At 59.0% G+C, this 27125-nt stretch overlaps 2 protein-coding genes across 9 annotated transcripts in view; one reads left to right on the forward strand and one right to left on the reverse strand.

Annotated features, from left to right (window-relative positions):
- The window catches only part of Tmem184b (transmembrane protein 184B), a 45094-nt gene extending 32763 nt beyond the window's left edge, over positions 1 to 12331 (forward strand). For 2 of the 3 annotated variants that reach the window (XM_078052736.1, XM_078052737.1), the window contains exons 4-10: positions 2696 to 2786; positions 3186 to 3261; positions 5868 to 5959; positions 6654 to 6823; positions 7254 to 7448; positions 9198 to 9218; positions 10006 to 12331. In XM_078052736.1, the coding sequence (XP_077908862.1) occupies positions 2696 to 2786; positions 3186 to 3261; positions 5868 to 5959; positions 6654 to 6823; positions 7254 to 7448; positions 9198 to 9218; positions 10006 to 10247 (887 nt within the window). In that variant the 3' untranslated portion in view covers positions 10248 to 12331. The remainder of the gene's footprint in view (positions 1 to 2695; positions 2787 to 3185; positions 3262 to 5867; positions 5960 to 6653; positions 6824 to 7253; positions 7449 to 9197; positions 9219 to 10005) is intronic. The other variant, XM_078052738.1, reaches the window with a different exon arrangement.
- A 1305-nt stretch (positions 12332 to 13636) lies between these two features.
- Positions 13637 to 24716, reverse strand: Maff (MAF bZIP transcription factor F). 6 transcript variants are annotated; one of them, XM_078052740.1, is made up of 4 exons: positions 24582 to 24716; positions 17239 to 17446; positions 15854 to 15920; positions 13637 to 15387 (listed from the first exon to the last, which is right to left on the reverse strand). In XM_078052740.1, the coding sequence occupies exons 3-4, from the start codon at positions 15887 to 15889 to the stop codon at positions 14935 to 14937; spliced, it is 489 nt and encodes a 162-aa protein (XP_077908866.1). In that variant the 5' UTR covers positions 15890 to 15920; positions 17239 to 17446; positions 24582 to 24716; the 3' UTR covers positions 13637 to 14934. The 6 variants fall into 6 exon arrangements, with proteins under 6 accessions (XP_077908866.1, XP_077908865.1, XP_077908870.1 ...); XM_078052739.1 differs by lacking the exon at positions 17239 to 17446 and having other exon boundaries at positions 24582 to 24713; XM_078052744.1 differs by lacking the exon at positions 17239 to 17446 and having other exon boundaries at positions 15854 to 15897; positions 24580 to 24712.
- Between the last annotated feature and the right edge of the window lie 2409 nt (positions 24717 to 27125).

Consider the following 27125-nt stretch of genomic DNA (forward strand, 5'->3'; position numbering starts at 1 on the left):
GCTAGAATGGAGCAGAAATTTGCAGTTGATGGCCCAGAAAAGGAGAGAGGAAAAACAGGCCTGACCTGCGGGTCTCTTGTCGCCGACAGGTTTCAGGGCCTTGCACGGAGCCTGTGCAGGGCTCTGGTGGGTAATTAGGGAAGCACGGGGCCATTTTGTAACTTGGGAACCTCTCCAGGGGCCAGAATTGGAACCGTGGTCTGCAGGAGGATGGGTGACAAGCCTGCTGCTGAGTACTTTGTTCCTGGTTGAGTCTCTCTCGTGTCCAGGCCACTGGATTGCTTGTTGTTTCTGGAATGTTCGTGGAGGGTCCATTTTAGGCACTGTTTCTGGAACGTTGGGGATGGCGTTCTGTGCAGTTCCGTTATTTCCTACGAAGGGGCTGGGTTTGTCCAGATGGTAGCAGGCCTTGGTTTGAGTTGGTTGAGTCATATCCAAGGAAATTGTATGGTCTCCTTTCTCCAAGAATCAGTGAGTCTGTTATTGAGTCACTAATGATTCTTTAAAGGAAATTGTCAGCAAATTGGTGTTTTACAGACCAGCTGGCCCTGGAGCACCTTTAAAAGGTCAAGAAGCTTGAACTAAGAGATGTATGAAATTCGGTGACTCTGACCGGCTGTGTGCAGGGCTGGCCATGATCAGGTGGCCCCACCCTGGCCTCAGGAGGGTGCTCATGCCCCTCATGACACAGGAAGGGACCTGAGCTCATGCCAAGCTCCTCTCAGGAGCAGATTGCAGGGACGGCCTTGCCTGGGAGGGGCCAGATGACCCCAGGTCCCTGTGGCTTGTCTTGAGGGTCCCCCTTGGGGGAGGTGGGCTTTCTAGCCTGCCAGAGGACGCGCTCCACAGCTGGGCCCTGGGGACCACTCAGCGTGGAACTTGGCAGGTGGAAACTGAGTTCCATCCGAGCTGCAAGCCCTCTGCTCTGTGTGGGAAGAGGGACAGTCACACTAAGGTTAGTGCTGTGGGCTGTGTCTATGCAGAGTGCTGCTTGGAGTCTGGAGCCCTGGATAAAGGGCCCCAAATACACTCCTTTCTGACTTGCTGAAGGACTTCTGCCTAAAAACATATCGCCAGGGTTTTCTGTGCCTTAGTCAAGGCAGGTGAGTGTTTCTTCCACACCTGGTGTGTGCTAAGCATTGAGCCTGCATCCTGAGCAAGGACGCCCCCTTTCGGGAGTCATGACCTGTGAGGCTGATTGGTGACTTACTTTCTCTCTCTCTTTTTCTTTCTTTCAACATTGAGACATGAATTTATTTTCCATATTATCAGCCATGGGGCATGGCCTGATTATGTGTGGCTAGGTCTTGTATCTTCTCAGGAAAACAGATTTTTTTTTTCCTGGAGCTGGGGATCAACCCAGGGCCTCAAGTGTGCTAGGCGCATGCTCGGCTGCACCCTAACCCTGCATACCATTTTTAAGTGACATGGCATCCTGTGCAGAACTGCAGTGTTTGGTCACAGCATCAACAGCTTTGGTTGCACAGTGCCACGAGCCGTCTCGGGACTGACCTGTGCTATGAGCCATCTTAGGAGTGACCTGTGCCAGTGGGTGGGTGTTATGCCCACTGTGGGAAATTCTGGGAAGTGTCTGCTGATTCAGTTCAGTGGGGGAGTGTGAGACTCCATGATGGTCCCCAGAGACTTCAGAGCTGGGGTCAGGGTCCTAGGAGTGCAGAGAGGAAGCGCCCCCACCGGGCAGTGGGAGCTGAGAGCACAAAGATGCCAGAGGGTGAGGACCTGCTCTGGGGTGAGAATGGCATTCAGTGCTACTGGGAAGTGTGGGAGCCGCAGGGATCCCGCGTGGCACAGGGGGCCTCAGGGACTGTGCTGCAGAGGTGATGGGGCCAAATGGGCAGGAGCCCTCTGGCTGCCCTTGTCCTCTTGCCCCATGCCCTAGGTCTTGGCTGCTGCCGTCCTCATTGCTTTTCTGGGTGCCTTCCCTTGGTGGTGCCCTCTGCAGGGCCCGCGGCTCCTCCTCCTGCTCTCCTTCCAGTGAGGCACACCTGAGAGCCCTGGCCGCACACCGCTCTGTCTGCGGCCGCACAATTCCACCTACTTTTCCCAGGCCATCGCTCACCCATGAAGATTTCAGGTCTCTGTGGTGACGTTGCGCTGAGTCCCACTTCAGAAGGAGCCTACCAAGCTTCCCAGGTTGTGCCCTGTCGCCTGCGCAGCTGTCCTGTGCAGTCAGAGAGTGCAGAGCTGGGCACGCATCAGGCCACCCGGGCACGTGGCCACATGGAGGTTCTCCTCTCCCTCTTTGTTTACAGTATCTCTTGAGATCCCAGCAGCGTTGTGTTGTAAAAGTGTGACACACAAATAGACTGGTGAACCAAACTAGTAGATAACTAGCGAGAGACGCCATTTTGCCCAGAATGTACACACACCAGCCCTCAGCCCTTCGGCACCCGCCCTTGGCTCCCTGTGCCATCCTGGAGTTATGGTTGTCGCTCTGTGACTTTCTTTGGGGTATTACCACAGTGTAGGTGCCACTGAGACACTGGGGCTAAATGGCACCCAATTTTAGGCTCTCCCATTTAGACGGTGCCAACCTGCGGCCTCGTGGGCAGCCTCGTGTCCCACGGCTTCTCCCTGTTGGCTGTGGCTCTTTCGTTTTCGGTTGCTGTGTAAATTTCACCAGCTGCCTGCCCGCTCTGCTGGGCTGAGTGGTTTCTCTGGACACTCTCCGCAGCCTTGGTCATCTATAACTTCCTGAGCCTGTGCTATGAATACCTCGGGGGAGAGAGCTCCATCATGGCGGAGATCCGAGGGAAGCCCATTGAGTGAGTAGAGTCTCCCTGGAGCCCCGCACCTGGGCCAGCTTCTTCAGGCTGTCCTGCTGCCAGCTGGACACAGACATCTCTCCCACTCTCCTGAGCAAGCCCCTTCCTTAGGACTCTTGGGAAGGTCTCGTGGCTCGTTCTCTTCTCTTCCTGTCACCCTTCCTTTCCTGTCTGTCTCTGGTGGTTTTAATTCTGTGCTTCCTGAGTTGGTTTCTCAGCTGAGGGCCCAGACAGCCCTCTTCCCTCACCACCTGCTGCTCCTGCAGAGGCTGAGCTGTGCTCTCCCTTGGGTTGTGCTGCCCCAGCTCCGTGCCCCCAGCTTGTCTGATGGCGGGGAGGATGGCTGCCCAGCCCCACCTTTCCCTGCTCACCAGCCCCTTCTGTGCTTCTCTCTCCCAGGTCCAGCTGTATGTATGGCACTTGCTGCCTCTGGGGAAAGACCTACTCCATTGGATTCCTGCGGTTCTGCAAACAGGTGTGTGTGTGGCAGCCGCCTGGGTCAGGAGGAGTGGGCTGGGGACCAGAAGCCAGGCCTGTGCCCTGGAGGGAGGCCCCTGCTATAGGCTGCCCTGGGCCCCACCTGCGGGGTCCTGCCAGGTGCCCAACTCTAGCCCTAACCTGTTTGGGAGGCACCAGGTGAGTAGCATGTGCTCAGATGGACAGTGACCTGTATCCTGGGGTTTTTCTGGAACAGCTCTGGATAAGAGCAGGGGGTCGGTCTCAAACTCTTGCTCATTTTGACCAAGTCTTGATGTGTGAGACTCAGAGAAAGTACATGGGCTGTAGAATCTCAGTTTGAAAACTCATCCACTGTGGCTGGCTCTGGAGGATATTGGCATTAAAGACACATGACAGACAGACCCGAGTGGCTCCCTTCTCTCTCCCCTGTCCAGTGACTTCCGGTTTTCTCACTGCCCTCCCTGTGGCCCAGAGTGGCCTGGAGGGAGACATGTGGTGGTGTCCTTCAGGGGTAGGCCCAGGTCTCTAACTGCTCACGTTTGACTTCCAGCTTCTCCTCAGACTGTGAGACCTCAGATAATTTACTTAACCTCTCTGTGCTTTAGTTTGCTCCTCTGTAAAGTAGACATAACAACACTTATCTCCAGGGGTGATGGTAAGGAACAGGTGAGGTGACGGGTCTGCCTTTACCATAGTACTGGCTCATTCAGAGAGGTAGAACCTGGGGTGACACATCCAGTCTTCATTGGCTTGGCCCTCGTCTCCACAGGGAAAATGAACCCCACGGCCGAGTCATCGCGTCCTGCCTGAGGGCTGGCCCTTCTGCTCGCTTCTGTGCAGGGTCCAGGCCCAGCGTGGCATACCTCAAAGCTTCCACCTGTCAAGCCAAGTGTGCAGCTCAGCTTCCAGGCCTTCCTTCCCCAGGGTGTTTCTGAAACCAGATTCTCACCATTAGGCTGCAGGGAAGGAGCAGAGCTGCCGGCCTGGGTGGGGTGTTCCGGCTGTTTACAGCAGGTTCAGCTGCCCAGGCCCAGGCCCAGCTGTGACTCAGCCTCGTTTGAAGTTCTGTCGTCCACAGCATGTTGTGAATGGTTCCCCAGCCTGTGTGCTCAGATGCTCCGCTCTCCTCCTGGAGGAGGTAGGAGAGGTAGGATGAGAAAGAATGGTGAAGCCTCTGGTCCCCGTCTCACACCCAGAGCTGCGAGGGGGCCTGAGCGCCTAGCAACAGCCCAGTGTCTGACTCTTCTCGAGTGCCTGCCAAAAGTAGATTTCCAGACCACCAGCCACCCCTGCCACGGGACAGGTGTGTAGTGGTGCCGGCCTGGCCTGTGTTGCGGGCTTCCTGGTGACTGCGATGTCCAGCCTGGCCTGGGAATCTGCCCGGACCCAGGTGTGGTTGGGCAGTGGCTCTGGGCCTGCCGACTCAGTTTCCAGTGCTTTTGTGGCCACGCCAGCTGCTCTGTGCCTCAGTTTCCCTTCTGTGACAGGCGATGCTGTGGTCTCACATCACAGGGAGGCACCACCCAGCAGCTCCCCACGCACATTTGGTGGGAACCGCTCTCCCCTTTCCCCAAAGGGTGTGGGTCCCACTTCCTCTAGGCCAGGTTCAGGGCCAGAAGAGTTCTGTGGGGTTTTCTGACAGCTCTGCCATCAGGGTCACCTGCGCTCTGCTGGGCAGCCCCAGTGCGAGCCGCCCGGGGCCCCTCAGACTGGAACGGGTCCTGGGGACAGGAGTGGGTTCTGCAGCGGCTCATGCTGCCCCAGCTCCTTGTACCACTTGACGCCTCCCTAGCACAGTCTTGATGACCAGAGCTCCAGCCACCTCCACGAGGGGCCCCATACTTGAGCTGACTTGCTCCCAGGAGACTGGTGATTCTCGTGGTTCTGGGGTACAGTGGTCCCCTGGGTCTGTGGCCTGTGTGAGAGTTGTGGAAGCCTGCAGAGGGTGCTGCCGAGCTCTGGGGAGGCACTCCCAGAGTCCTCTGCTGAGCCCCCTGGAGGGGAACCCTCCAAGAAGACCCCCACTCCCCAGCAGTGACCCTGGATTGTGGGGCTGGTCACCTCCCTTGTCGCAGGGAGGCAGCACTAGGTCAGGTCTGCCACTGCAGCAAGCAGTCAGCCTGGCCTGCACGGACTCGGCCTTCGGACTCCAGAGCCCACGTCTGGGCAGCCGTTTCCTCACCTGCTGCCCCGCAGGCCACCACCCGCCCAGCCTGACAGAAACCTTGGGCCCAGTGTCGGGCAGGGAACCAGCCAGGAGCTCTAGAGCTCCCGTCCCAGCCCCCGCCCCTGCCTCCTCTCCCCAGAACTCGTCCCTGCGCTTGTCCACTCTGCCCTGGGCTTGTGCATGCGCTGCTCCCTCTGCCTGGTATGGAGCTGCCCCTGTTGTCGCTGGCCACCTTCCTGATGGTCCCTCATCGTTGCTGGGGCTCCCCTGGTCTGCCTTCCCCACGCCTGTCTCCTCACAGGGTCTCCTTGGGTTGTCATTGTCTCTTGCTTATTCTGCTCCTATAGCCAGCAGTCCCCTTGGGGACCCGTGTGCCCCCCCAGTGTTCAGCACAGGCCTGCCCGAGGAGGAGTCTGGCACACTCACTGTTCGCTGCCTCCTTTCTCTCCCCACAGGCCACGCTGCAGTTCTGCGTGGTGAAGCCGCTGATGGCCGTCAGCACCGTCATCCTCCAGGCCTTCGGCAAGTACCGGGACGGGGACTTCGAGTAAGCAGTGGGTCGTCCCTCCGGGTGTGTGGGAGGAAGGCCAGTGCCCTGGGCTAGCAGGGTGGCTGTGCCCTTCCTGGGTTTCCAGGGCTGCTCTGAGCCCAGGCCTGGCAGTGCCCCCCTTGAACTTGGCCTGACGCTGGCCGAGGAGTGAGCCTGCCACTCAGTTATGTCCTCGCAAGGCTGCATGGCTTCCCCAGGCGGAGCCGCGAAGGCCAGTGAGCCCTCTTAAGGTGGGGGTGAGGGGAAGAGCCCGAGGGACCAGCTCGAGCCCCAGGTGTCATGTGGGGCAGTGAAGGTGGCCCTGTGCTCGCCAGGCTTCACACATACTGCCCGTGACCCACCACAGCCCCACCCAGGCAGGTGAGCGAACTGGGCTCAGCTGTACCCTGGTCACACAGCAAGCTTGGGGTCAACCACTTGGACACCACTGACTGGCTGTCAGTCTGTAGCCTCCAGCCTGACTCTGGTTTTCCTGCCAGTGTGTCCCAGCAGTGGGCCCAGAGCTGGGACAGCACGGCACAACAGAGGGAGCAGGCCGACCTGCACCGTGGGCGCACAGCCCTGTCCACTTGGGATGCGTGCCCTTGACTGCCATCCCTCCCTCCTGCAGCTCACTGCACTCTGGGGAAGGGTGCGGGGGTCACGTGTGCCAGGGCAGGTTGGTCCCAACCAGAATGTGCCCACTCTGCAGCGTCACCAGCGGCTACCTGTATGTGACCATCATCTACAACATCTCAGTCAGCCTGGCCCTCTACGCCCTCTTCCTCTTCTACTTCGCCACCCGGGAGCTGCTCAGCCCCTACAGCCCTGTGCTCAAGTTCTTCATGGTCAAGTCCGTCATCTTCCTCTCCTTCTGGCAAGGTCAGCTCCCTGCAGCCTCGTGAGGCCCCTGCCTCGGAGCCCCTTCCACCCTCCCTGCGACTGGGTCCCAGGGCGTGGAGCTCAGGCCACAGGGCTGTCTTAGGTGGTCCCAGCCTGGGACTCGGGGAGCCTGGCCCATGGGGCACTCTCTGCACCCTCCAGGGCTTTTCAGAGAAGCTTTGGGAAGCGCCGGCAGAGCTAATTCACGGATGGAGGACCCCAGGGATCCCATGTAATTGAAGTCCCAGTCACCTCTTTTAGGTGACTGGCAAGGAGCTGGGAGAGTGGCTTTCTGGAGGCCTTGGCTTTGTGTCACCAACCCTGTCCTGCAGCCGTGCTCCCTTACCACCACAGTGGGCCTGAGGGTGTCTGGGGCTGCGTGGGAGAGGGGCCTGGAAGTCCTTACGGGCCGGGTGGCGCCTCCCCTCAGGCATGCTGCTGGCCATCCTGGAAAAGTGTGGCGCCATCCCCAAGATCCACTCGGCCCGCGTGTCGGTGGGCGAGGGCACTGTGGCCGCTGGCTACCAGGACTTCATCATCTGCGTGGAGATGTTCTTCGCGGCCCTGGCGTTGCGACACGCCTTCACCTACAAGGCCTATGCTGACAAGAGGCTGGACGCTCAAGGTAGGAGCCAGGGACTGGGGGTGACTCTAGTGGGGGGAAGGAGCCAGGGTCTGGGGTGACTCTAGTGGGGGGAACAGAGTTCCAGAGCACCTGCCATCCTCCAGTGCCCTGCAGGGGCGAACCCCAGTGGGAGAAGGGCCTCAGAGGTTGGGGAGAGGGGATGGCAGGGCCAGGAGAGACCCCTCCCCATCGCTGGCACTACTGGTATGGTCCCGGAAGCTAAGCTCACCTGTCCCTTGGAGTAGGTCCCAGTGTGGACACAGGGATGACGGGAAAGTCTGGCAGGAGACTGAATAGGCAGATCCCCAGGCTCCCGATGACCAGGCCTTGCTTCTCTGTTGTCCTCCACTTCTGTCCTCTTTAAATTTTTTTTTCTTTTTTTGGTTGGGGTGGGGGTACCAGGGATTGAACGCAGGGGCACTCTACCACTGAGCCACATCCCCAGTCCTATTTTTTGTATTTTATTTAGAGACAGGATCTCACTGAGTTACTTAGCACCTGGCTTTTTGCTGAGGCTGGCTCCTGGGCCACTGGGATTACAGACCTCTTTAAATTTCTTTAAAAACAAAATACTGTGCTCACTCCTAAGAAACCGGTGGTGTGAGGTCTGACAGCTTTCTCTTTACACCTGCTGGTCTCCTAGTTGGAAGGTGGTAGCAGACTCACCCCCTGTGCCAGGAAGGTCTGGAGCCCTCTAACCCGTGCCCGCCCCACACTCTGTCTGGGCAGCCCTTGCCTTAGAGCTCCTTGGTGACTGGATAAGCAGTGGGCTGGGAGGATGGGGACCTGTTCCAGGAGAAGGAGGAGGTGGCAGGGTGAGGAGAGGGAGCCTCAGCCCAGGCCTCCCCGTGGCTGCCCTGCTTGGAAAGAGCAGTGAAACTCCTCTGCTGGACTTTGTCCTGCGGGCACTCCTGCCGCTGTGCTCTCAGTCACTCTTCAGTCTTGGGTCACACTGTCCAACTCTCTGCCAACTGGGAGGTCCCCACCTGTTTCCCCTCCAGACCCCCATTTTTACCCCCAAAGTGGGGAGGATCTTACAGATGCCCACCCAGCACTGAGGGCCTTGTCCCTTGGACCTGGTCTGGCAGAGCCCATATCCGTGGGAATGTTACCTGGGGCCTGGGGCCTGGGGCCTGGGACCTGGGACCTGGGACTGTCCCCAGAGCAGGCAGGGCTGTAGTGGAGAGCCCTTTCCATGCCTCGGGCTCTGCAGAGGCTTCCTACCGCCAGCTGGGCATCCTGCACTGGCTGTCCCCTCAGACACACCCACCCCAGCCATCAGTAGCCTGACTGGCTGTACTGCCAGGCCAGGGACAGCTGCTGCTGGCCGAGCTTGCCTCCCTCTGGCCTAGGCCCAGGGCCCATGGCCAAAAGCTCCTGGCCCAGCCTCTGAGGTGCCCAGCCCCTGTCACCCTAGGGTGAAGGCCAGCTCTGCTGAGCCTTGAGGTGTGAGAAATGGCCACTCCATGCAGAGGTGGCTCTGGCCAAGCCTGAGAAAAGGTGGAACAGGGGACACCTCTAGCTGGGGTGACCTCTGTGAGTGTGAGCACCATAGGAAGAATCATCCCTGGGCAGATGTCCCCTCAGGCCTTGGGGGTGGGGGTAGTGCGAGCCGCTGAGGTGCCCGGGAGGGGGTGGGCCAAGCGCCGGGGTGGGCGCAGTGCTCACTGAGCTCTCTTGTCTTCTCTGCCTCCGGCTTCTCGCCCTGCCCCTTTGCCTTGCATTTGCCTTGGGTTTGGCCGTGGGCAGTGCCAACATATGGCCCTTACGGTAGGTCCCACTCTTGTCTGCACGTCTGTCCTGCACGTCACTTCTGGTCACTGTCACCAGCATGCCTCTCTGTAGCTCCTCTGTGTCCCCTTCTCCTCCCTGCAGGCACCCCTAAGGTGGGAGAGCCCCAGCACCTGCCTGCCGAGGCCCCTCCACCTGCGTTTGTCTCATCTCCCATTGTTCTGGAACATGCCCTATGTGGTTCTGGGGCACAGGGCCCCCTGCTAGGGCAGCAGGGCCTTCAGTGCCGTTTTCATGGCAGAGGACATGGGGGGTGGGGAGACTGGGGTCTGATTCTGGGCCCAGAGTTGGGTTGTTCACTTGTGCCTGTGGCCTGGGCCATTTCTCCCCTCTGAGCCTGAGGGAACGCATCATTAGAGGGGATTAGGAAGAAGCATATCCTCTCTAGGGGGAAGCCAGCGGCCAGCCTGGTCCCCTCCCCACAGAGGAACAGTCCCGGGGCAGGGCGTGGGCCTGGCACCACGGAGCCGGGGGCATTCCAGGCTCCTGCCTGCAGCTCGCCAGTCTCTATTGGCGTCCCTTCCTGCCCGCCCTGGCTTCCCCAAACGGAGTGTCACTTTGCCCTCTGGCAGGAGGCCAGCCCACAGGATGCCCTGGCTGCTCCTGCCCTCTGGGCAGCGGAGTTTGCTTTTTGCCTGTCCTTTCTCATGTCTTGGACCCGTTCTTGGTTCAAGAGGGAATGATTGGATGACAGCCTGGGTCGGGGGTCTGTTGCAGGGTCGGGGCAGGGGCCCACCCTCACCCTACCTCCTGCCTCCTCCCTCAGGCCGCTGCGCCCCCATGAAGAGCATCTCCAGCAGCCTCAAGGAGACCATGAACCCACACGACATCGTGCAGGACGCCATCCACAACTTCTCTCCCGCCTACCAGCAGTACACGCAGCAGTCCACTCTGGAGCCCGGGCCCACCTGGCGCAGCGGCGCCCACAGCCTCTCGCGCTCCCATAGCCTCAGTGGAGCCCGCGACAACGAGAAGACCCTCCTGCTCAGCTCTGACGACGAGTTCTAGGTGTGGCACTGCGGGGAGGGACCCGCACCTGGGCAAGGGCGGGCCATGTCCTCCTCCAGCCTCACCATGGGGCCAGGAGGCCACACAGCTTCGGTGTTGCCCTTATTTATTGGACCAGAAACACATATCGCTTTCAGAGGAACAGCCAGACACCCTCTGTCTGGGGACATCCCAGGCTCTCCCGTGAGCCTTTAGGAATATTTATACATGGCTAATCCTGCCTGCCCGGGCCAGGGCAGAGGACACTGGGAGAGCTCCCACACCCCTGCTGCCCGTCCTGTGGCGGAGGCACCTGGACCAGCCATGCCCAGGCCTAAGTGCTTATGTGTGGGCCATGGCTGCAGCCTCCCAGGCCTTCCTGCAGGAGGAGCTCATGCTGAGGTCGTGCCCCCCCCCCCCCACGCCATGCTCTTCCCTGCCTGCCTGCTCCTCCCTGCCTAGGGAAGGCTCTTCCCAGGCTCCTCCCGCCTGCTTCCCCCTGTGTCCACCCTGTCCAATGCTAGATTGCCTCAACCTGGGCAGGAGGAGGGAACGTGGACATTCTGTGGCTGTCCCTCCTGACCCAGGCCTGCCTGGCGTGCTGCAAGGATCAGAGCCAGACACCAGGGGACCTCTAGGAAGGGTGCTCTGGTGCCTCGGAGCCCTTCTGGTAAAGCAGGGGGCCTCTGGGCCCCAGGTGTCCTCGCCAAGGCCGCCTTCTGCCCACCTCCTGGCCCTTTGAGGCAGCCAGCAGCCTGCACTGCCCTCTCACTTGGTCCTTCTCTTGAAGGCGTTGGGGCAGAGCCAGCTGCCTGGCTGTTCACAAGTCGGGCTTCCAGTCCTACCCCCAGACGGAGCAGTCAGAGCCTTTGCTGAGCCTCTCCCCTGGGCTTCTCCCTCCCATTCAGGAGAAAGGTCTGTGTCCCCACATTTCGGACCAGCTCCTGGGGGAGGACAGTGGGGATGGCCGTGCAGCAGGGAGCCAGGAGGTGGAGGGTGTCCCAGACTCCTCTCCAGGGCCCTCTGTCCACACAGGGCCTGGTGTTCTGCCTCATCTGGCCCCTAGCCCATCTCTTCTGTGCCTTAGTCACATATAAAAGCCCCCTCCTCAGCCTGCATCTGCCCCAGATACCCCCTGGGGACTCCTTACTAAGCTGCTGGCACTCAGGATCCTGCAGTGCTGGGCCATGTGCCCTTAACAGGCCTTAGGAGTGACCAGGGACCACCAGTTCCTGTCCTTGCCCTCCACACCCGTGTATCCAGGGCTGAAGTCCCCAGGCAGGCTGGGCTTTTGCCAGCCAGTCTTAGGAAGAGCCTCGTGGCGTAGTGCACGTTCGTGTAGCAGGGTGTTCTGTTGCTTGAAACCCAGGCAATACTTGGGTCTGGAGTTGAGTAACCTAGATCCGGTGAGGGAGCAGGGTCCCCTGTCTGGTGGCACTTGCCAGAAGCTCTTTTGGTCACTCCTGGAATGAACAGGCTCCTGCCCTTGCATCTAGGGGAGGGTCCAGGTAGGATAGCTGATCCCAGCGACCTTCCTGACCTCCTTCCTTCCCGTGCCGCCCAGAGGCCTGCCCTGGGCTCCCATCTGGGTGGGCGGCAGCTGGCAGGCACAGGCTGTCCCAGGAGCGGCGCTGGCTCCCTCCCGTGTCTGCCTCCCTGACACATTGCCCCTCCTTCCAGGCCAAAGCGTGTTGCTGATTCCTGCCCCCTCTGTCCTCGGCTGCTCTGGCACGCTTGTCCTCTAGCGTGGTGGGTAGAGCTGGGAGCCAAGTGGCAGGAACTAGCAGTCCCTGGGGACACAGGGATGGGGAAAGTGTTCCCAACTGCTGCATCCCCTCCTCCTTCCTAGGATGCATAACCTACCTTGTCTTTTTTTATTATTATTTTCCAGATAGAGTAGCCCTTTGTATATAAAAATACTTGAAAATTAATTGTATGATGTATGAGAAGACAGACTCCCTAGTTTTGTATCATCGTATGACTGCCATGAGTTCCACCAAAAGCCGCTCTATTTTGGTCTCTGTGACATTTTAAATGCGTGACAGAAGTGAGCAAATAAAGTGAGGAAGAAATATATATATGAGATAATATAGATTGTACTGAAACCCCCTGCCTGCGGTGAGCTTCTGTCCCTGCCTCTTTCCTGCCCCCTCCGCCTGGGCGGGTGGGGTGTCCACTTGGTCCTTCCTGAGTGTGATATCTAGGTGATGGAGGGGAGTCACATTGCCAGGAACTGAAATCGGCATCCAGGTCCCCATTGGGCAAAGTGTCACCTCCTCCCCCAGCCGGCAGGTCACAAGGAGCTCAGCCTCTTGTTGTCATAAGGGCTGGACGCCATGGGGGAAACCAGTGTCACTGGCAGCCCCTCTGCAAGGACTTCCAGGGATCCTCCAGAATACCAAGCTCCCCTTTGCCTCTACCCTGGGACCCTGAGGCCAGGAAGTTGGGGCAGGGGTCCTAGGCCACAGGCACCTTCCCTCCACCCTCATTCCTTGCTGGGGCCCAGCCTCAGCTGACAGGAGCTCTCAGGAATGCAGTGTGGGTGGGGGAAATTCCCAGCCAGGCTGTAACCTCCAGGTAACAGCCACTGGTCCCTCCCAGGGCTTCCTGCTGCCCATGCCCCAGGCCTGGGCTCAGCATTTCACACATCTAGGACCCACCAGAGCCCCAGCCTGAGGGGAAGAGAGCTCCGCAGGCCCGGTTAAGCCCTTGTGGTCTGGCCCTCTCCCACACTCTGCAGCTTCCCCAGCCCCACCATCTCCCTACCCAGCCACACACAGGGTCCTCACCCGGGCCCTGTGTGACCGTGAACACCTGCAGCTCCTCACCTTCAAGCCCCAGCACTTTCCTGCCTATCTTCTGATAGCACCTCCACTTTGTAGGTGGATAAGCCGAGGCTACAAGAAACCCAATTAAGCACCACAAGTTCCACAGTAAGGAAAAGAGACCCTGGAGTCAAACTCTGATTCCGCTGACCCCACAACCACCGGCCACCCGCCTCAAGGGGCCTCTGAGGCCTGGCAGATTGGGATGACGGGAATATGGGCCTGGAATAAGGCCCAGGAGTAAGATTAGTCCTGTAGGCTAGGACTGAGGAAGCCACTTCCCCCCATGCCTCCCTGTGCTTTCCAGAACTGGGGAAAAAATTCTGACTTGATCAGAAAATCAGACCTTGGTATAAAAGTGCTGGAAAGATAACTCTAAAATCCAGGAGTTGAACTACCCTAAGGAGGCTCCTAGGCTCTAGATGGAAGGTACAAATTTTTGGCACTGCCCTCCTCTATTCCTGCCCCATATCAGCCAGCAACACCTAGCGATGGGGGCTTACCCTCCCACCCTCCAAAGGGTCCTGAGCACCCCATCTCAGGCCGCTTATTCAGTACACACACAAAACAGGCCAGGATGGACACTTCTCAATGGAAAAAGAGATCCTGACTTTATTCAGAAAGTCTACAAAATACAGAAGGCAGACAATGCTCACTGTAAGTCAGAAAATAAATAAGTTCTGGGGCCGGGCAATTTTAAAAAACATATTTTTGTGATTGCCACTTGGCTTTCTCTAAATATAAGATAAAATGTGATTTATTTGCAGGTATAAAATATAAAGTCCAGCTCAGGGCCACATGCCACTCTTCCCAGGGAGCAAGAGCTGGGCTCTGGCTGGGGAGAATAACTTAGATTCGTGCAATAAATAAAAAGTGGGGAGGGGCGGCTGTATACAGTGTTAGGGGCTGGGCTTTCCAGGAGGACTGCAAACAGTAGCAGTGGCTAGCCCCCACCCCACAGAGGATACAAAGGTTGAAGGGGTTCCTTACATCCAAGGACCCCAACTCCAGGCTTTGGGACTGTGAATCTGTCTCCTGGTCTCCGCATCTGCCATAGTGGTCACCTCCATTCCCCTTTCTCTTGGACTAGCCAGCTCCAGAGCACCCTGGCTGCAAGGAGAGCCTTGCATGGATCCAGGCCGGCTCCCTCCCTCTCTTCCACCTGTCACCTTCTCTCTCCCTCTGCTTCTCTCTCCCTCCCTTACAGAGAACTGCTTCCCAGGCCAGGGAGGTCCTCCTGGCACCTTTTTCAGTCCCTGTTCACTGTCCCCTCAAAAATCATGGCTGGAATCTTAGGGCAGCAGTAAGAAGGCCCAGCTTTTGGTTCCAGCTCAGACACTAAGTGATATGTCGCCTTGGCTATGTCCCGTCCACTGGACGGCTGCCCCATCTCACCATTTTTAATGACCCTCCTAGCTTTAGGAAGCCTGGCACGCCCTGGACCCAAAGCAGAGGTGGGAGGTCTCTTCAGTGCAGCTTCCCAGCAGGACAGCCTGGCAAGTTACTCACAGGGCCAAACCTAGTCCCGAATCCTGGGAGGCTGGACATTGGCATGATTCGAGCAGTTTCCAGCAATGAGCATGCCCTCCTCACCCGATTTCACTCCAGTCCTAAGAAGGCGGAATTTCAGCAAGGAAGACCCTGGACCCGGATGCCCCCGCAACCTAGCAAAGTTGCCCCTCGCCAGGGCCATTAGGTCCCAGTTTGGGGAACTGCAAGAGGAAGACAGAGCCTGGGAAGGAAATGTGTGTTCACCACAGGGACAGGTGGCCGCAGAAAAACAGGACCTGGGGACAGAAGGCGCTCAGGCACTTTGGGAGAGGAGCGCGTCGGAGGGGCGTGGCTTTGGGTGGGCGTGGCGGGAAGTGGAGGCGGGGCGCGCACTAGGAGCAGGCGGCCGGGCCGGGGGCGGGGTCCGGGCCGGGGGCGGGGCCAGGGCCCGGCGCCGACTTGACGATGGTGATGACGCTGGCCGGCGCCACGAGCGCGGCGGGCCCGCGGGCGGCGGCCACCGAGCGCGCGAAGCCCTGCAACGCCTCGCACTTGCCGCGCAGCGCGTCGAGCTCCAGGCGCATGGCGGCGTTCTCGCGCGCCAGCTTGTCCACCTCGCGCTCCAGCTCCGACTTCTGCTTCTGCAGCTCCTCCTTCTGGCACACGCGCTTCACGCGGCAGCTGGCGGCGTAGCCGCGGTTCTTGAGCGTGCGGCGCCGCTGCTTGAGCCGCGTCACCTCCTCGGCCGAGAGCCCGCGCAGGTTCCGGTTGAGCTCGCGCACCGACAGCCCCATCAGCGCCTCGTCCGACAGGTGCGGCGTGTTCTCGCTCAGCTCGCGCTTGACCTGCGGGCAGGGGAAACTGAGGCCGTGGGTCGCGAGTCCCAGGCCTGGCGCGCAACCCGCGCAGGGGACGGTCCTCCCCCACTCCCCCCCAGCCCTGTTCCTCCGTCGCCGCCTTGGCCACAGAGGCGGTGGCTGGACTTGATCCAGGCCCTTGAAGGGGACAGGAATCCGGAAGGGGAAACCAGGCCAAACCAGGATCGAACTCGAAAGGAGGCCACCCCAGGGCTCGGCCGAAATCTAACCAAGCGTCAAGTCCTGGACTCAGCCAGAACCCAGCCCGGAAAGCACCTCTGAATGGGGAAGCAGGCCCAGAGTGGGAAGTGACCTGGCCCCATGCCACCATAAATGTCTGGTGCCGGCTGAGCCACCCACCCTTAGGGAGGCCAGGAAGGGAAGGGGAAGTTAGGATGTGGAGGCTCTGTGTGGGCCGAGAGGGGGCAGAGGACAACAGGAGCAGACACCTCACCTTCAGGGCTTTGCTGGATAAGGGATCCACAGACATGGTTGCAGAAGGTGCCCTCTGAGCTGCAGACCTAGGAGACAGAGGAGGTCAAGGTCACTTTGGGGTCCTCCCACACACACACTTAGAGTAAAATCCAAACTCACTACCTGAGAACTGAAGCCTAACACCTTCCTCTGACCCGAGGGTGCAGCCTTCTTAATTAAATAGATCATTCTAGCCTCAGGGCCTTTGCACTCACTGTTTTCTTTACTGTTCTCTCCCCTTAGGGACTCCTGGTCATCCAGGTCTTTGCCCAATGCTGTCTCCTCTGAGAGATCTTCCCTGACCATCCAGACTCAAACCCCACATTGTGTCATTTATCAAGCCTCATAACAATCATCTTTTGTGAAGTTCTATTTGGTTCCAATTCTGGCTTATGGCTTGTCTCTCCCTCCCACACCTCTTCCACCAAAATTTCAGGCCATAAGAATAGGGCCATCACCTGCCTTATCACTTCATCCTTCTGCCCACTTCCAAGACTGACATGCAGGGGGCTCTCATTTATTGAGAGCACCGCCCACAGTCCATTCTTCCCAGAGGCTAAGACATGCCTATTTGATGTTTCTAAAAAGTTTCACGGAAGTATAACCTACAGAGAGACTGTTCCTTACAACTTGGGTGGGGCTGGGGTGCAGCTCCAAGGTGGAGTGCTTGCCTGGCATGCTCAAGGCCTGACTCCGCCCCCCACTACCACCCAGTAAAACCCAAACCAAAAAACACATGCACAAAACATGTACTTCCCAAAGGACAGCCAGCACCGCAACAAGATATGACATCCCGGTCCCCCCCTCAGGTCACCCTCATTCAGGCCTGTATTTTAGGAAAGCTTCCCCAGCTGCCTGGGGGTAGCTGGGCACTAACTCAGCTTGTCCCTGGGCAGATGGGGTAGCAGCCCTGGGCTGGTGAGGGACCATCAGCCCCCAGTCCTTCCCTGCGGGCCTGAATGTTCTAACAACGACCTGTCAAGCAGCTACTGTTTGCCAGCCGTGCGCGCCTATAGTCCCAGCAAGGAGACCTCCTGTGGAGGCCGAGGGAAGAGGATCACCAGTTCAAGACCAGCCTCAGCAAGTACTGAGACCCTCCCTGCCTCAAAAAAATAAATAAATAAATAAATAAAAATAAAAGGTCTGGGGCTGTAGCTCACTGGTAACACACTCCTGGGTTCAATCCCCAGTTCAAGAAACAAAACCAAAAAAACTTCATGGAGGGGACATTCCAGAGGTCAGTGGTCGTCACTTGAGGCTGGAGAAGGGAACCACCTCCCCAAGGGGACCCTTTGAAGAAGTGATCCTCTGTCCCCTGTGGATCTGATCTTCTCTCTGCTTTAGTGTGAGCCTCAGTTTACTCACGGGACAATTCCCCTGGGCAGGGGACGTGGTAAGGAGCAAAGGAAAAGGCAGGTGTTTTGTGATCTGAGGTGCGGCCCCCTAGGCACTGTCCTTAGCGAGACCCGGGAGGCGAAGGACGGTCCAGGCTTTGGATCCTTGAGCTGTCTGTGGGTCGGACCTCATGGGTCAGCCCAGCCTCTGACACATCCTGGCAAGGTCCAGCGGTCTCCTGGGGACACATCAGAGAAATGGAAAGTGCACGGACCTGGTACCAGACATACCTGAGCCTTTTGGAAGGGTCCCCTTGCCAACCATGGGGACAGGTATGTGTCTGGCAGGTATGTGACCCTCTCTATGCTTGCTTTCCCCTTGGTGACAGAGTAGTTGGGTGTTAATCAGATCACCTCATGCCAGTCTTGGGACCCTTCCAGGGCTCCCATCTCACTGGAAGTAAAGCCAGGTCATCACAGTGGCCACAAGGAACTGCCCAATGTGCCCTGCGCAATTGCCTCTGACCAGCCACTGGCCTCCCCGGCTCTGTTCCTCCTGGACCACCTCCTTGCGGCTCCTCCAGCCCCCATGTGCTGCTCCAGGGCCCCTGCATGGCGCCTGCTCTGCCTGGCATGGGGATCCACTAGCTCGCAGAGCTGTGCCACCCCTCAGGTCTCTTCAAATCTCAGCGTAGAACCAACCCCTGGCACTGGCAGAGACCCACGCAAGCTCTCTCCCCTTCTCCCGCCCCCGCCTGTGTTTGTAGCACTTTTCAGTTTGTAATTATTAGTCACGAACATTTTATGTATTTGTTCAGCGTCTGCCTCCTGGAGAGTGTCTGCTCCCAGAGGGACAGAGCTTGCACCCGCGGACTCCCCAGGGCTTAGAAGAGCGCTTGGCCAGAGCGCATGCTTGGGGTGCTAGTGGCTGAATTCCCAGGGTGACTCAGGCTGAGGCGGGGACAGTCCAGGGCTTTTTGGGAACCCCCAGCCCCTGCAGGCCCACACAGTCAGGGGTCTGGCACCTCAGAGGGAAGGAGCAGACAGAAAAGGGAAGTTGGCATTTCAAGAGGTTCCTCCGACAGAAGCCACTGCGCCCCTGGGGCTGGGAGGCTCTTAAGAGCCACCAGGCTTCTGGGATGTACTGAGACCCGAGGCCCGAGTTTGAGAGAACTTCCCCAACTGCCTGGGGCTGCTGGGCACCAACTCCGCTTGTCCCTGGGCAGATGGACTGTGAGGGGCACCGGCCCCAGTGCCTTCCCTGCGGGCCTGAAAGCCTCGTGTTCTTCTAACAACCAAGAGAAGGCCCTGGGCAGCCCGGACTTCCTCAGAGATCCTGGGGGGGTGGGGGTAAGGCCCACTTCGCAGGGCGGACCCCTGAGCTGCAGCCCACATTGCTAACCGCAGGCTCAGCCTGGGCTCTGGCCGGTTCCCTGCCTGGCCCTCCAGCCACGATGGGACTTGGGCCCTGGCTGCCCCTTCAGCTGTCCGTGGGGACCTCGACGCCCTGCCCACCCCTCCGGCCTGGACAAATCATATGCAACGTGCCAGCCTCCTGACTCAGCGGATGCTACCTGTAGATGTCCACACGCCACTCGCACCAGTCCCACCGGCCACACAGCCTCTTGAAAGGGCGCTGCCCCTGCCGCACACCCAGGGAGTCCAGCCTCAGTGCCCCCTCCCCACGGCGACCGGAGGGTCTTTCCACCAGGTGAATCTAAGCCACTCCCATGGCTCCCTCCGGTCCTGAGTGCGCAGTCCAGGCCACCCGCGCAGCACCCCAGGACCTGCGTGTCCAGCCCTGGCCCTTTCCCACCACAGGGCTCCGTTCTGCATTCCAGACACGAGGAATTTCTTTCACTTCCTCCCACCCCCAGTCCATGCCTCTGGGCTGTCCCCTACCTCGTGACACTTTCCGCTGTTCCCTCCTCCCCACTTCTCCCACCAGACTCCTGCTCATCCATCCGCCCTGGGCACAGACCTCTCCTCCAGGAAGCCCTCCTGAGCCCTCGCCCTCCCCACCACAGCCGCCGTCCCAGGGTCATAACCGTGGCTTTCCTTTCCATCGATGAGCTGGGTCAGCCCTGCGGGTTTAAGGCCACCCAGCGCAGGGCCCTGCAGGGCAGGAGCCGGCACTGGGAGGGGCTGGGTAGTCTGATGCAGTCGCCCAGCTGGTCAGTGTCCAAACCCAGTTCCAAGGTCAAGCCTAGTGCAGAGGAAGCTCCCGGCCCGGTCTCCAGCTCTTTCTGTTTCCCTTTGCCTCCTTGCTCCCATGGTGAAGAGGTTACAGATGCCAGGAGAACAGGAGGGGAGCAGTAGGGACCCCATCTATGTGCAGCTGGGCCCGCAGAGGGTGAGGGAAACAGAGAAAGTGGCGTGGTCAGAGGCTAGCCTGGTTTCAGTCCCATCCCTGTGTTCCCCGGGCTGTGTGACCTCGGGCGAGCTGCTCAGCCTCTCTGGGTCTCCACTTTCCCATCTGTAGGAACAGCACAATACCTGCCTCATGGGGTTTTGGTGGAAGCAAGTGGTATAACTGCAGAGGTCAGTGACCGTCCAGGAGGAGCGGGGTTCAGGCCTGCAGCCAGCACTGGGGTCCCGCTCTGATTCAGCGCCTCCCAGCTGGCCAGAGTCACTCAGGGAGCTGCAGGAAAGGCTTACAGGCCATTTGCCCCCACCCCACGCCCATTTTGGCCCACAGGAGATAGAGACCCATCATTTGCCTGAAGTCACACAGCAGGTGAGTGGCTGCCTCCCTGCAAAGAGAGAGGAATTCCGAAGCCCATAGAAACCCAGGACTGAATCCTAATCCCTTCCCACCACTCCATCCCTGGCCTTCCTGACAGCTCTGTGAATTGCCTCTGGAGTAGCCCACCCTGAGGAGGCCACCAGGGGCCACCTGCCTCCTCACAGTGTGACCCTGGCAGAGCCTTTCCCTGGGTCCTGTTTACCCCCACAGAGGAAGTGCACTTGACAGTCTCCAGGCCCCTCAGCTCTGGAACGCCAGGATTTGGGTTAGGCCTGTCCTCAAGTACCCAGGGCCCTCGCCACCCGCTGTTTGGGGAACTGGTGTGTTGAGTGCTGTCTGGGCCACACGGAGACCCAGTGGGAGAGGGAAAGCCTTTTCTGGCGCAGGTAACTAAGCCTGCTGGGTGCTGGGTGCTGGTGCTGAGTTCTGGGTGCTGTGCCTAGCACAGAACCTGGGTTGCATAGCCTGGCCCCTCGCTCGGTCACTTTTCCCTTGGGAGCTGGTCTCCCCATCTGTAAAGTTCGGGAGGATTGTAACTGCATCCGCGCGTAGAAAACACAGGCAGCTCAGACGAGATCCCGGCTGCCCACGGTTGGCTCATCCGCATCACCCCCCCTTCTCTCTGCTCCCAGCTCCAGGGACACCATGGCCTAATCACAGCACTCCCCCAGGGAGGTGAGACTCAGCCCCGACCCTCTCGACACTGAGCGTGGACACAGCCTCAGAATCCTTCCCAACACAGCCCCCGCCCGAGAGGAAGCCCAGGCTGAACGGCAGCCGTCCCCTCTCCTGGAGGCCATGAAGCCGGCTGGCTGCGCTCTGAAGACTCTCAGCGGGTTCCTGCCTCCTCTCCCCCACCGCCTCCTGCCTTGCCTCAGCCCCTGACCGCATCCTTGCTGAGAGCTGGGGCACCCCGTTTGCCCAGGGATGTCCTGGCTCAGCAGTCAGGCAGCTGCCGAGGCAAAGTCACAAGAACTGGGAGCTTTCCAGCGGCCCTGGGCTTTCAACTTCAAGGCCCAGGCCGGGACTCCTAGGACTGTCCTCCAGGCTGGCTAGCCTGGCCCTGCCCTGCCCAGCTGCTGCTCTTCTCTGAGGGAGACAGCAGAGCGGACCTCCAGGTCTGGCTTCCCAACACTCTTGGGCGCTCCACGCGGTGAGCTGACTCCTGGTCCTCGGCTGCCCAGGCGGAGGCCATGAACCCTCCCACACACCCGGCCTGGCCCCCAGGCCACTCCAGAGACACCCTATAGACAGGCCCACCCACTGGCACAGGCTCCGCCCTGGCTGCTGACCCCTCTTGCTTGCTCTGTGAGGACAGAGGGAAAAAATGTGTTTTCCTGGTTCTTGGCAGCGCGCTGTGTAGCCTCCTCCCTGCTGGAAAGGACGCGGCGGAGAACAGGCAGGACAGGGCAGCGGGGACTGGGGAGACGCCCCAGCTTCGCAGCCCACTCACTCGCTGTGCAGCGTGAGGTGTGTCACCCCATCTCTCTGGGCCTCAGGTCCCCAACATGCCTAACTTCCCAAGTTTAGGGCACCTCCTACAAGAACCATCTCTGAGGTTAGAGATTCTAGCCCAGAATGCAGCTCCCAGACCCTCAGCAGAAAGGGGGCCTTGGAGGAGGGGAGGGAATCAGTGAGGGCATCCTGGGGGCAGAGGCACCAGACACAAATGCCATCTCAGCCTTGGTCATCCTGCTCCACCTGCACAGCCTGGCTACGGGCCCTTTCAGCTGGACCAGGACCACAGCCTTGGCCTTGAGTCTTGCCACCCTTCATCTCCAGCCCCAAGAGAGCTCACAAGGGTCATCATGGACCCCAGACTACAAACCTGGCCACGACTGGCATGTTTAAAGACTGGCACTACCAGCCTCTCCCCCAGCCCATGGGGGTTCCTGGGGCCTCAACTCGTCTCCTCCACTCCCTCCCAGAATCAGGCTAACAAGGAAGGAACAGCAAGCAGCAGACCTCCCCAATTACTGTCTCCCAAAAGGGACAAAGGGACTGTGTGTGTAGAACAAAGTGACTTGAACTCTACAGGATCTGCTCACTTGGGGAGGCTGCCCACAGCCTAGCTGGGCACAGTGGTGCACACCTGTCATCCCAGCAGCTTGGGAGGCTGAGGCAGGAGGATCTCGAGTTCAAAGCCAGCCTCAACAAAAGCAAGGTGTTAAAAGAGACTCGGTGAGACCCTGTCTCTAAATAAAATACAAAATAGGGTTGGGGATGTGGCTCAGTGGTCCAGTGCCCCTGAGTTCAATCCCCAATATTTAAAAAAAAAAAAAAGAGTCCCACAGCCTATGCCCTGATTTTCTGTTTCCCTGGGTTCTCAGGCCTTTTTCTCCATGTGTCATGGAATTCTTCAAGGACATGAACCGGGTGCTCGATTATTCAATCAGTAAACATCCAAGAAGCACCTGTTGTGTGACAGGCTCTGTGTTGGGCTCTGGGCCAGAGGAATCAAGCCCCTGCCCTCAAGGGCTTCACAGACAGTTACGGCTCCACCAGGCTCTGTGACTAGTCACCTCCCCTGGGAAACCTGCCTGGATTGCCTGGCTAAATCAGAATCCTGTTAGATACTTTCAAGCCAGAGTGACATCTGTGCACACCATACTGCCCACTGCCATCTCAGCTGTGGCTTTGCGTACAGTTTTGTGGCTCTTCCTTCAATGCTGTTTCCTGGGCTTGGCTGTAAGCTCCAGGGGTGTGTGTGGGGGGTGTCTCTGGATCTGGTTTGTCATCTCCCAGCACTCGGCCCACCACAGGGCTCCGGGGCAATGCAGGATTAAAAGCATCAGTGAGGGGCCCAGGTTGGGTCCTAGGCCCTAGTGGGTTCCCAGGATGACTGGAGGGGAGAATGAACCTTTCAATACTAACTTTCTATCTTTGACTGAGCAAACCAGCCACTTCCCTCATCCCCTGGCCCTGAGCCCTGGAGATGGGCCTGCCTGGTTCCTGTGTTCCTGGCTGCAAGCCCCCTACTCAACACTTCACATGCTCCTGGACACCCCCATGGCCTGGGGCTTGGCTCTGTTCTCTCTCCTACAGTTGCCCAGGAAAATAGGCAGGTGTGTGGAAACTACTCCAGATTGCCCGTTCCTGCCCTGCCACTGGGGAATTGCTTAGTTCCTGCTGCAGGTAGGGACACAAGGGGAGAGGGGGACACAGTCACCAGATGTGGTAGCAGAGCTCACCAGGGCTCAAAGACTCAAAATTAGACCACCCAAGCAAAGAGCAAACTCAATTGCCCCCCCCCATGCCATAGACCCGGGGGGTGGGGGACGCAGGAAGGCACATTAGGTCAGAGGGCACCTTAGCCCCAGCCCATCCTGAGGCTGCAGAACCAACGGGCAGGTGCTTTGGGCCGGGATGGTGGGTGGGCGGGGCTAGATCGGCTCCACCCCTCCCACCAACCCTTCAAGAGGAAAAACACCTATGCCTACTGCCTGCTGATCCTACAGGCCAGAGGGGCGGCGGGGGCGAGTGGAGGGACACTCCAGGTCTACCAGCTGGCCCAGGTCCTTAAGTAGCCTCTGGGATCTGACAGTTCATGCAGGAGCCCAGTCTAACTAGTCCCACCTTAAATTGAAACTACGCGGAGTGAACCAGCTCCGCCCTATCCTCCACGACCCAGCAGGTACAGCCACCAGATCCCAACGAGCCAGATCCTTCCCTATCCCCATCTTTCCATCTTTCTGTGGGTTTTTTGGCCCTTCTTGTTCTTCCTGAGACTGTGGGGATGGGCAGTCCAGAGGTGTACAAAGTCCCCAAGGGTCCGCCCTCCCCAGGGAGCCCGAAAACCTGCGATCAAGGACCTGGGCTCCAACCCACTCTGCTGCAGGTCGCTCTCGCCTCACCCCCTGCTCAACTGGGCGGGGGTTTGATACCTCCGCCCCACCCTGTGGCTGCAGGCGCCGGCGCTGGGCGGAGGACAAACACTGGAGTCACATGGCTGCGGCCCTGGGAAACTCCGCGGAGGGCCGGGGCCGGGCCGTGCGGGCTGATGGCAACGGGGTGGCCCGGCGAGAATTCCCAGACCCTGTGACCGGGCCGCTTCCTTCGCTCGTGACCCTATTCGGTTTACTCCAGTGGTCACCGTGGGACGTCACCGTGGGACGCACCCGCTCCTGGGCACTCACCGCTAGCATCGAGCTCCGGGGAGCGCACGCGCGGACACGCACACACACCCCGAGTAGACCGCGCACGCACTCGCCGGGCAGGAGACCCGGGACGCCCGCCAGGGGACACACGCACGCCGCCGCCCTCGGACGTAAACAAACCGCGCACACACCGCCCGCGGGCGCCGGGCCAGGGACTGTTCCCTGCGAGTCACGTACGAGTACACCGCCCCCGCCCCCGCCCCCGCCGGCCTGCGCGGCCCCTTCCTCCCGCTCCGCCGCCCGGGCCGGCGCCGGGGAAGGGGCCGTCTCCACCGCACCCCGCCCAGCTGGCTTCGGCCGCGTCCAGGTGTCCCCAGACTTCGGTCTCCTTTTCCCCCGCGCCGACCCGGCGAGGGATACCCAGGGCCACCGACGGAGCGGGCCCCGGCGCCCGCGCCCGGCACCACCCCGGGGCGCAGGAGCCCTGCCGCCCCAGGGTCCTGCGCGCCGTCCCCGACCCGCGTCTCTCACCCGCCTCTCGGCCCGCTAGGCCTGGCGCCCTCCGCACGCGCGCGTCTCGCTGCTGTCCCCGCGGCTGTCCCGGCCCGCGCCCGGGTCCGTCTCCCCTCCGGCCAGAACCGCGGGGCGCTCCGAGCCGAGCTCCAGGGAGCGCCGAGCCGAGTTTTGTTGTGGAGCGGGCGGCGCAGGGGGCCGGGGCGCGCGGAGTTGTAAAGCGAGCTTCCCGGAATTACTCACTCACAGGATTCCTTTCATTCATAAAAACCCAGTCATGCGGTGACGTCACCGCCAAGCCGCCCCCGGGCCCCGGAGAGGCCGCCGAGAGCCGTGGCCCCGCCCCGCCCGCCCCGCCCCTGGGGCCGCCGCGGTCCGGCGCAGCCTGGGTTCTGGGCCCTTGTTCCCAGGACCCAGGGATACGTTCATGTGACACCTTCGGAGAGACTCGTGGGTGGAGGTGTCGTTTGCTTCATTTTACAGTCGACGGTCCCGGCCTCTTTCTTTCGAACTACACCCTCTGCCTGGATGATATCATCCAGTCCCGTGGTTGCAAAGGTAACTTGTGTGCCTGACTCCCAGATTTATGTTTCCAGAGTTCCAACACCTTCTTTGAGTCCCAAACTCGCAGCCAGGTGCCTATTCATTCCACGCTTCCACGTGGGTGTCAGATAGGGACTGCAAACATGACTCGACCCAAATTGAACTCCTGAGGGTCAGCCCTGCCTCCGACTTCCCGGGTCACACCCGCCTCAGTGCTCAAGTCTTGTCCATCCCTCTTTCTCCAAATCCTAAGTCGGACTAGCTCTACCTCCAACAGTCCCCGTAGAAACGCTTCAAGCCATCTCCCTGTCCCTACTTTCTTTCTTCTGGGATTGGAACTCAGGGCCTTGTGCATGTGAAGCAAGCATTGTATCACTGAGCAATGTCCCCAGCCCTTTCTTTAATCCGTAACGGCTTTCATGTACCAATCAATGTCACAGGGCGGGATGACACCTGGAGTCCCAGCTATTTGGGAGGCTAAGGCAGGAGGTTTATAGAGCCCTGCCCATCTGGCCTCTACCCAACCTGTCCACACCATATGGCCTGTTCCCCCAAAGCACTAAGCTCATTCTTGCCACAGGCTCTCTTCATGGGCTGTGTCCTTGTCGGTTTACTTGCCTGGCTTTTTCTCATCTTGCAGGTCAGCTTAGATGTCACCATTTTAGAGAGGACTTCCCGTCCTTGGTTAAAGGAGTCTTCTAGTGTTAGTTTAGTATCTCTCTAGGGTGTTAGTCTATGTGTTTGCTAACCCTTTAGCCTGTCTTCTCCAACCAGAATGGAATGAAGGCAGGACCCCGACGGTCTTCTCACTACAGCATGTGCAGTTTCTGGGAAAGGAGGGCCACACTAAATGCATGTTGAAGGACTAAATGTGTGGAAACCTTGACACTGGGCACTTTGATCAACCTGGTGAGACGTTCTAAAGTCACTCGGCCAGGAAGTACAAGAACTGGAATTTGCATCCGGGTCTGACTGACTTCTGGTCCAGATGTTCTGGAGGTACACCTAATGGGCAAGGAGGCCAGCGTCCGTGAGTAGTGGGTGTAGTGGCTGGGAGTCCCCCTCATGCCGAGATTTCGGAGGCAACAGGGAGGAGGCTTGCAGACCATTCATTCCCCTTTGCCTCTGCTGTGACTTCTCACGGCCGGGAGGCTGTCACTCAGCAGCCTGGGCTCCGGGATCTTATTCTACCGCACAGGGTGTAGGACCTCAAGGCTCTCTCCCTTGACAAGTGTAACTAGACTTCAAGGTCCTTGTTAGGCTTTCCTGCCTCCCAGCCTTGGTCTCCCTGGTACTGTGACATCTGTCCCTTACCTCCCAGAGGTTTCCCATGCGGTTGACCCACTCGATTCCTAAGTGACCAGATGTTGAGCCAGCTTTCTCTAGGACTCAAAATAACACCCCAAACCAATTGCTCACTGCCCTCTGCTTGCACAGCTAAGAGAGCCACTCAGGTTGCCTCTCGGGGCACAAAAGTCCTCAGTTCTAGAAACATTGCAAATGTGACTTGTCTATCTTTTCCACCCTCCATTTTCCCCGGAGCTTCTCAAGAACTGAGGCCACGCCTGACGCACAGAGGTGCTCAACTAGTGAGTGATCCTCGGACCTGCACAGTACCCGTGGTCCCCGTGCTACCTAGAGCCTTGCTACCTAGAGTCCTGGCCTGGAGGAGCAGGACAGTCAGGGCTTCATTATGGACCCTGAAGGGACTGCTTCCCACGGATGTGGTTCATTTTCTGGTCAAGGGGTATCATGTCACATTGTAGTTAAAAACTTCTTCCTGGGCTGGGGATGTGGCTCAAGCGGTAGCGCACTCGCCTGGCATGCGTGCGGCCCAGGTTCGATCCTCAGCACCACATACAAACAAAGATGTTGTGTCCACTGAAAACTAAAAAATAAATATTAAAAACACACACACTCTCTCTCTCTCTCTCTCTCTCTCCAAAAAATTAATTAATTAATTAACTGCTGTCATGGAAAAATCTGAAAATTAAAAAAAAAAAAAGTAGTGGAAATAGT

Source organism: Ictidomys tridecemlineatus, chromosome 6 (assembly GCF_052094955.1).
Source record: "Ictidomys tridecemlineatus isolate mIctTri1 chromosome 6, mIctTri1.hap1, whole genome shotgun sequence".
NCBI classification, from domain to species: domain Eukaryota; kingdom Metazoa; phylum Chordata; class Mammalia; order Rodentia; family Sciuridae; genus Ictidomys; species Ictidomys tridecemlineatus.

Bases quoted from the DNA above. Each gene is read 5' to 3' on its own strand.
- Maff (XM_078052740.1), bottom strand. From the start codon at position 15,889: ATGTCTGTGGATCCCTTATCCAGCAAAGCCCTGAAG. The intron at 15,388-15,853 runs GTGAGGTGTCTG...CCCTGCCCGCAG, and splicing joins TATCCAGCAAAGCCCTGAAG to GTCAAGCGCGAGCTGAGCGA.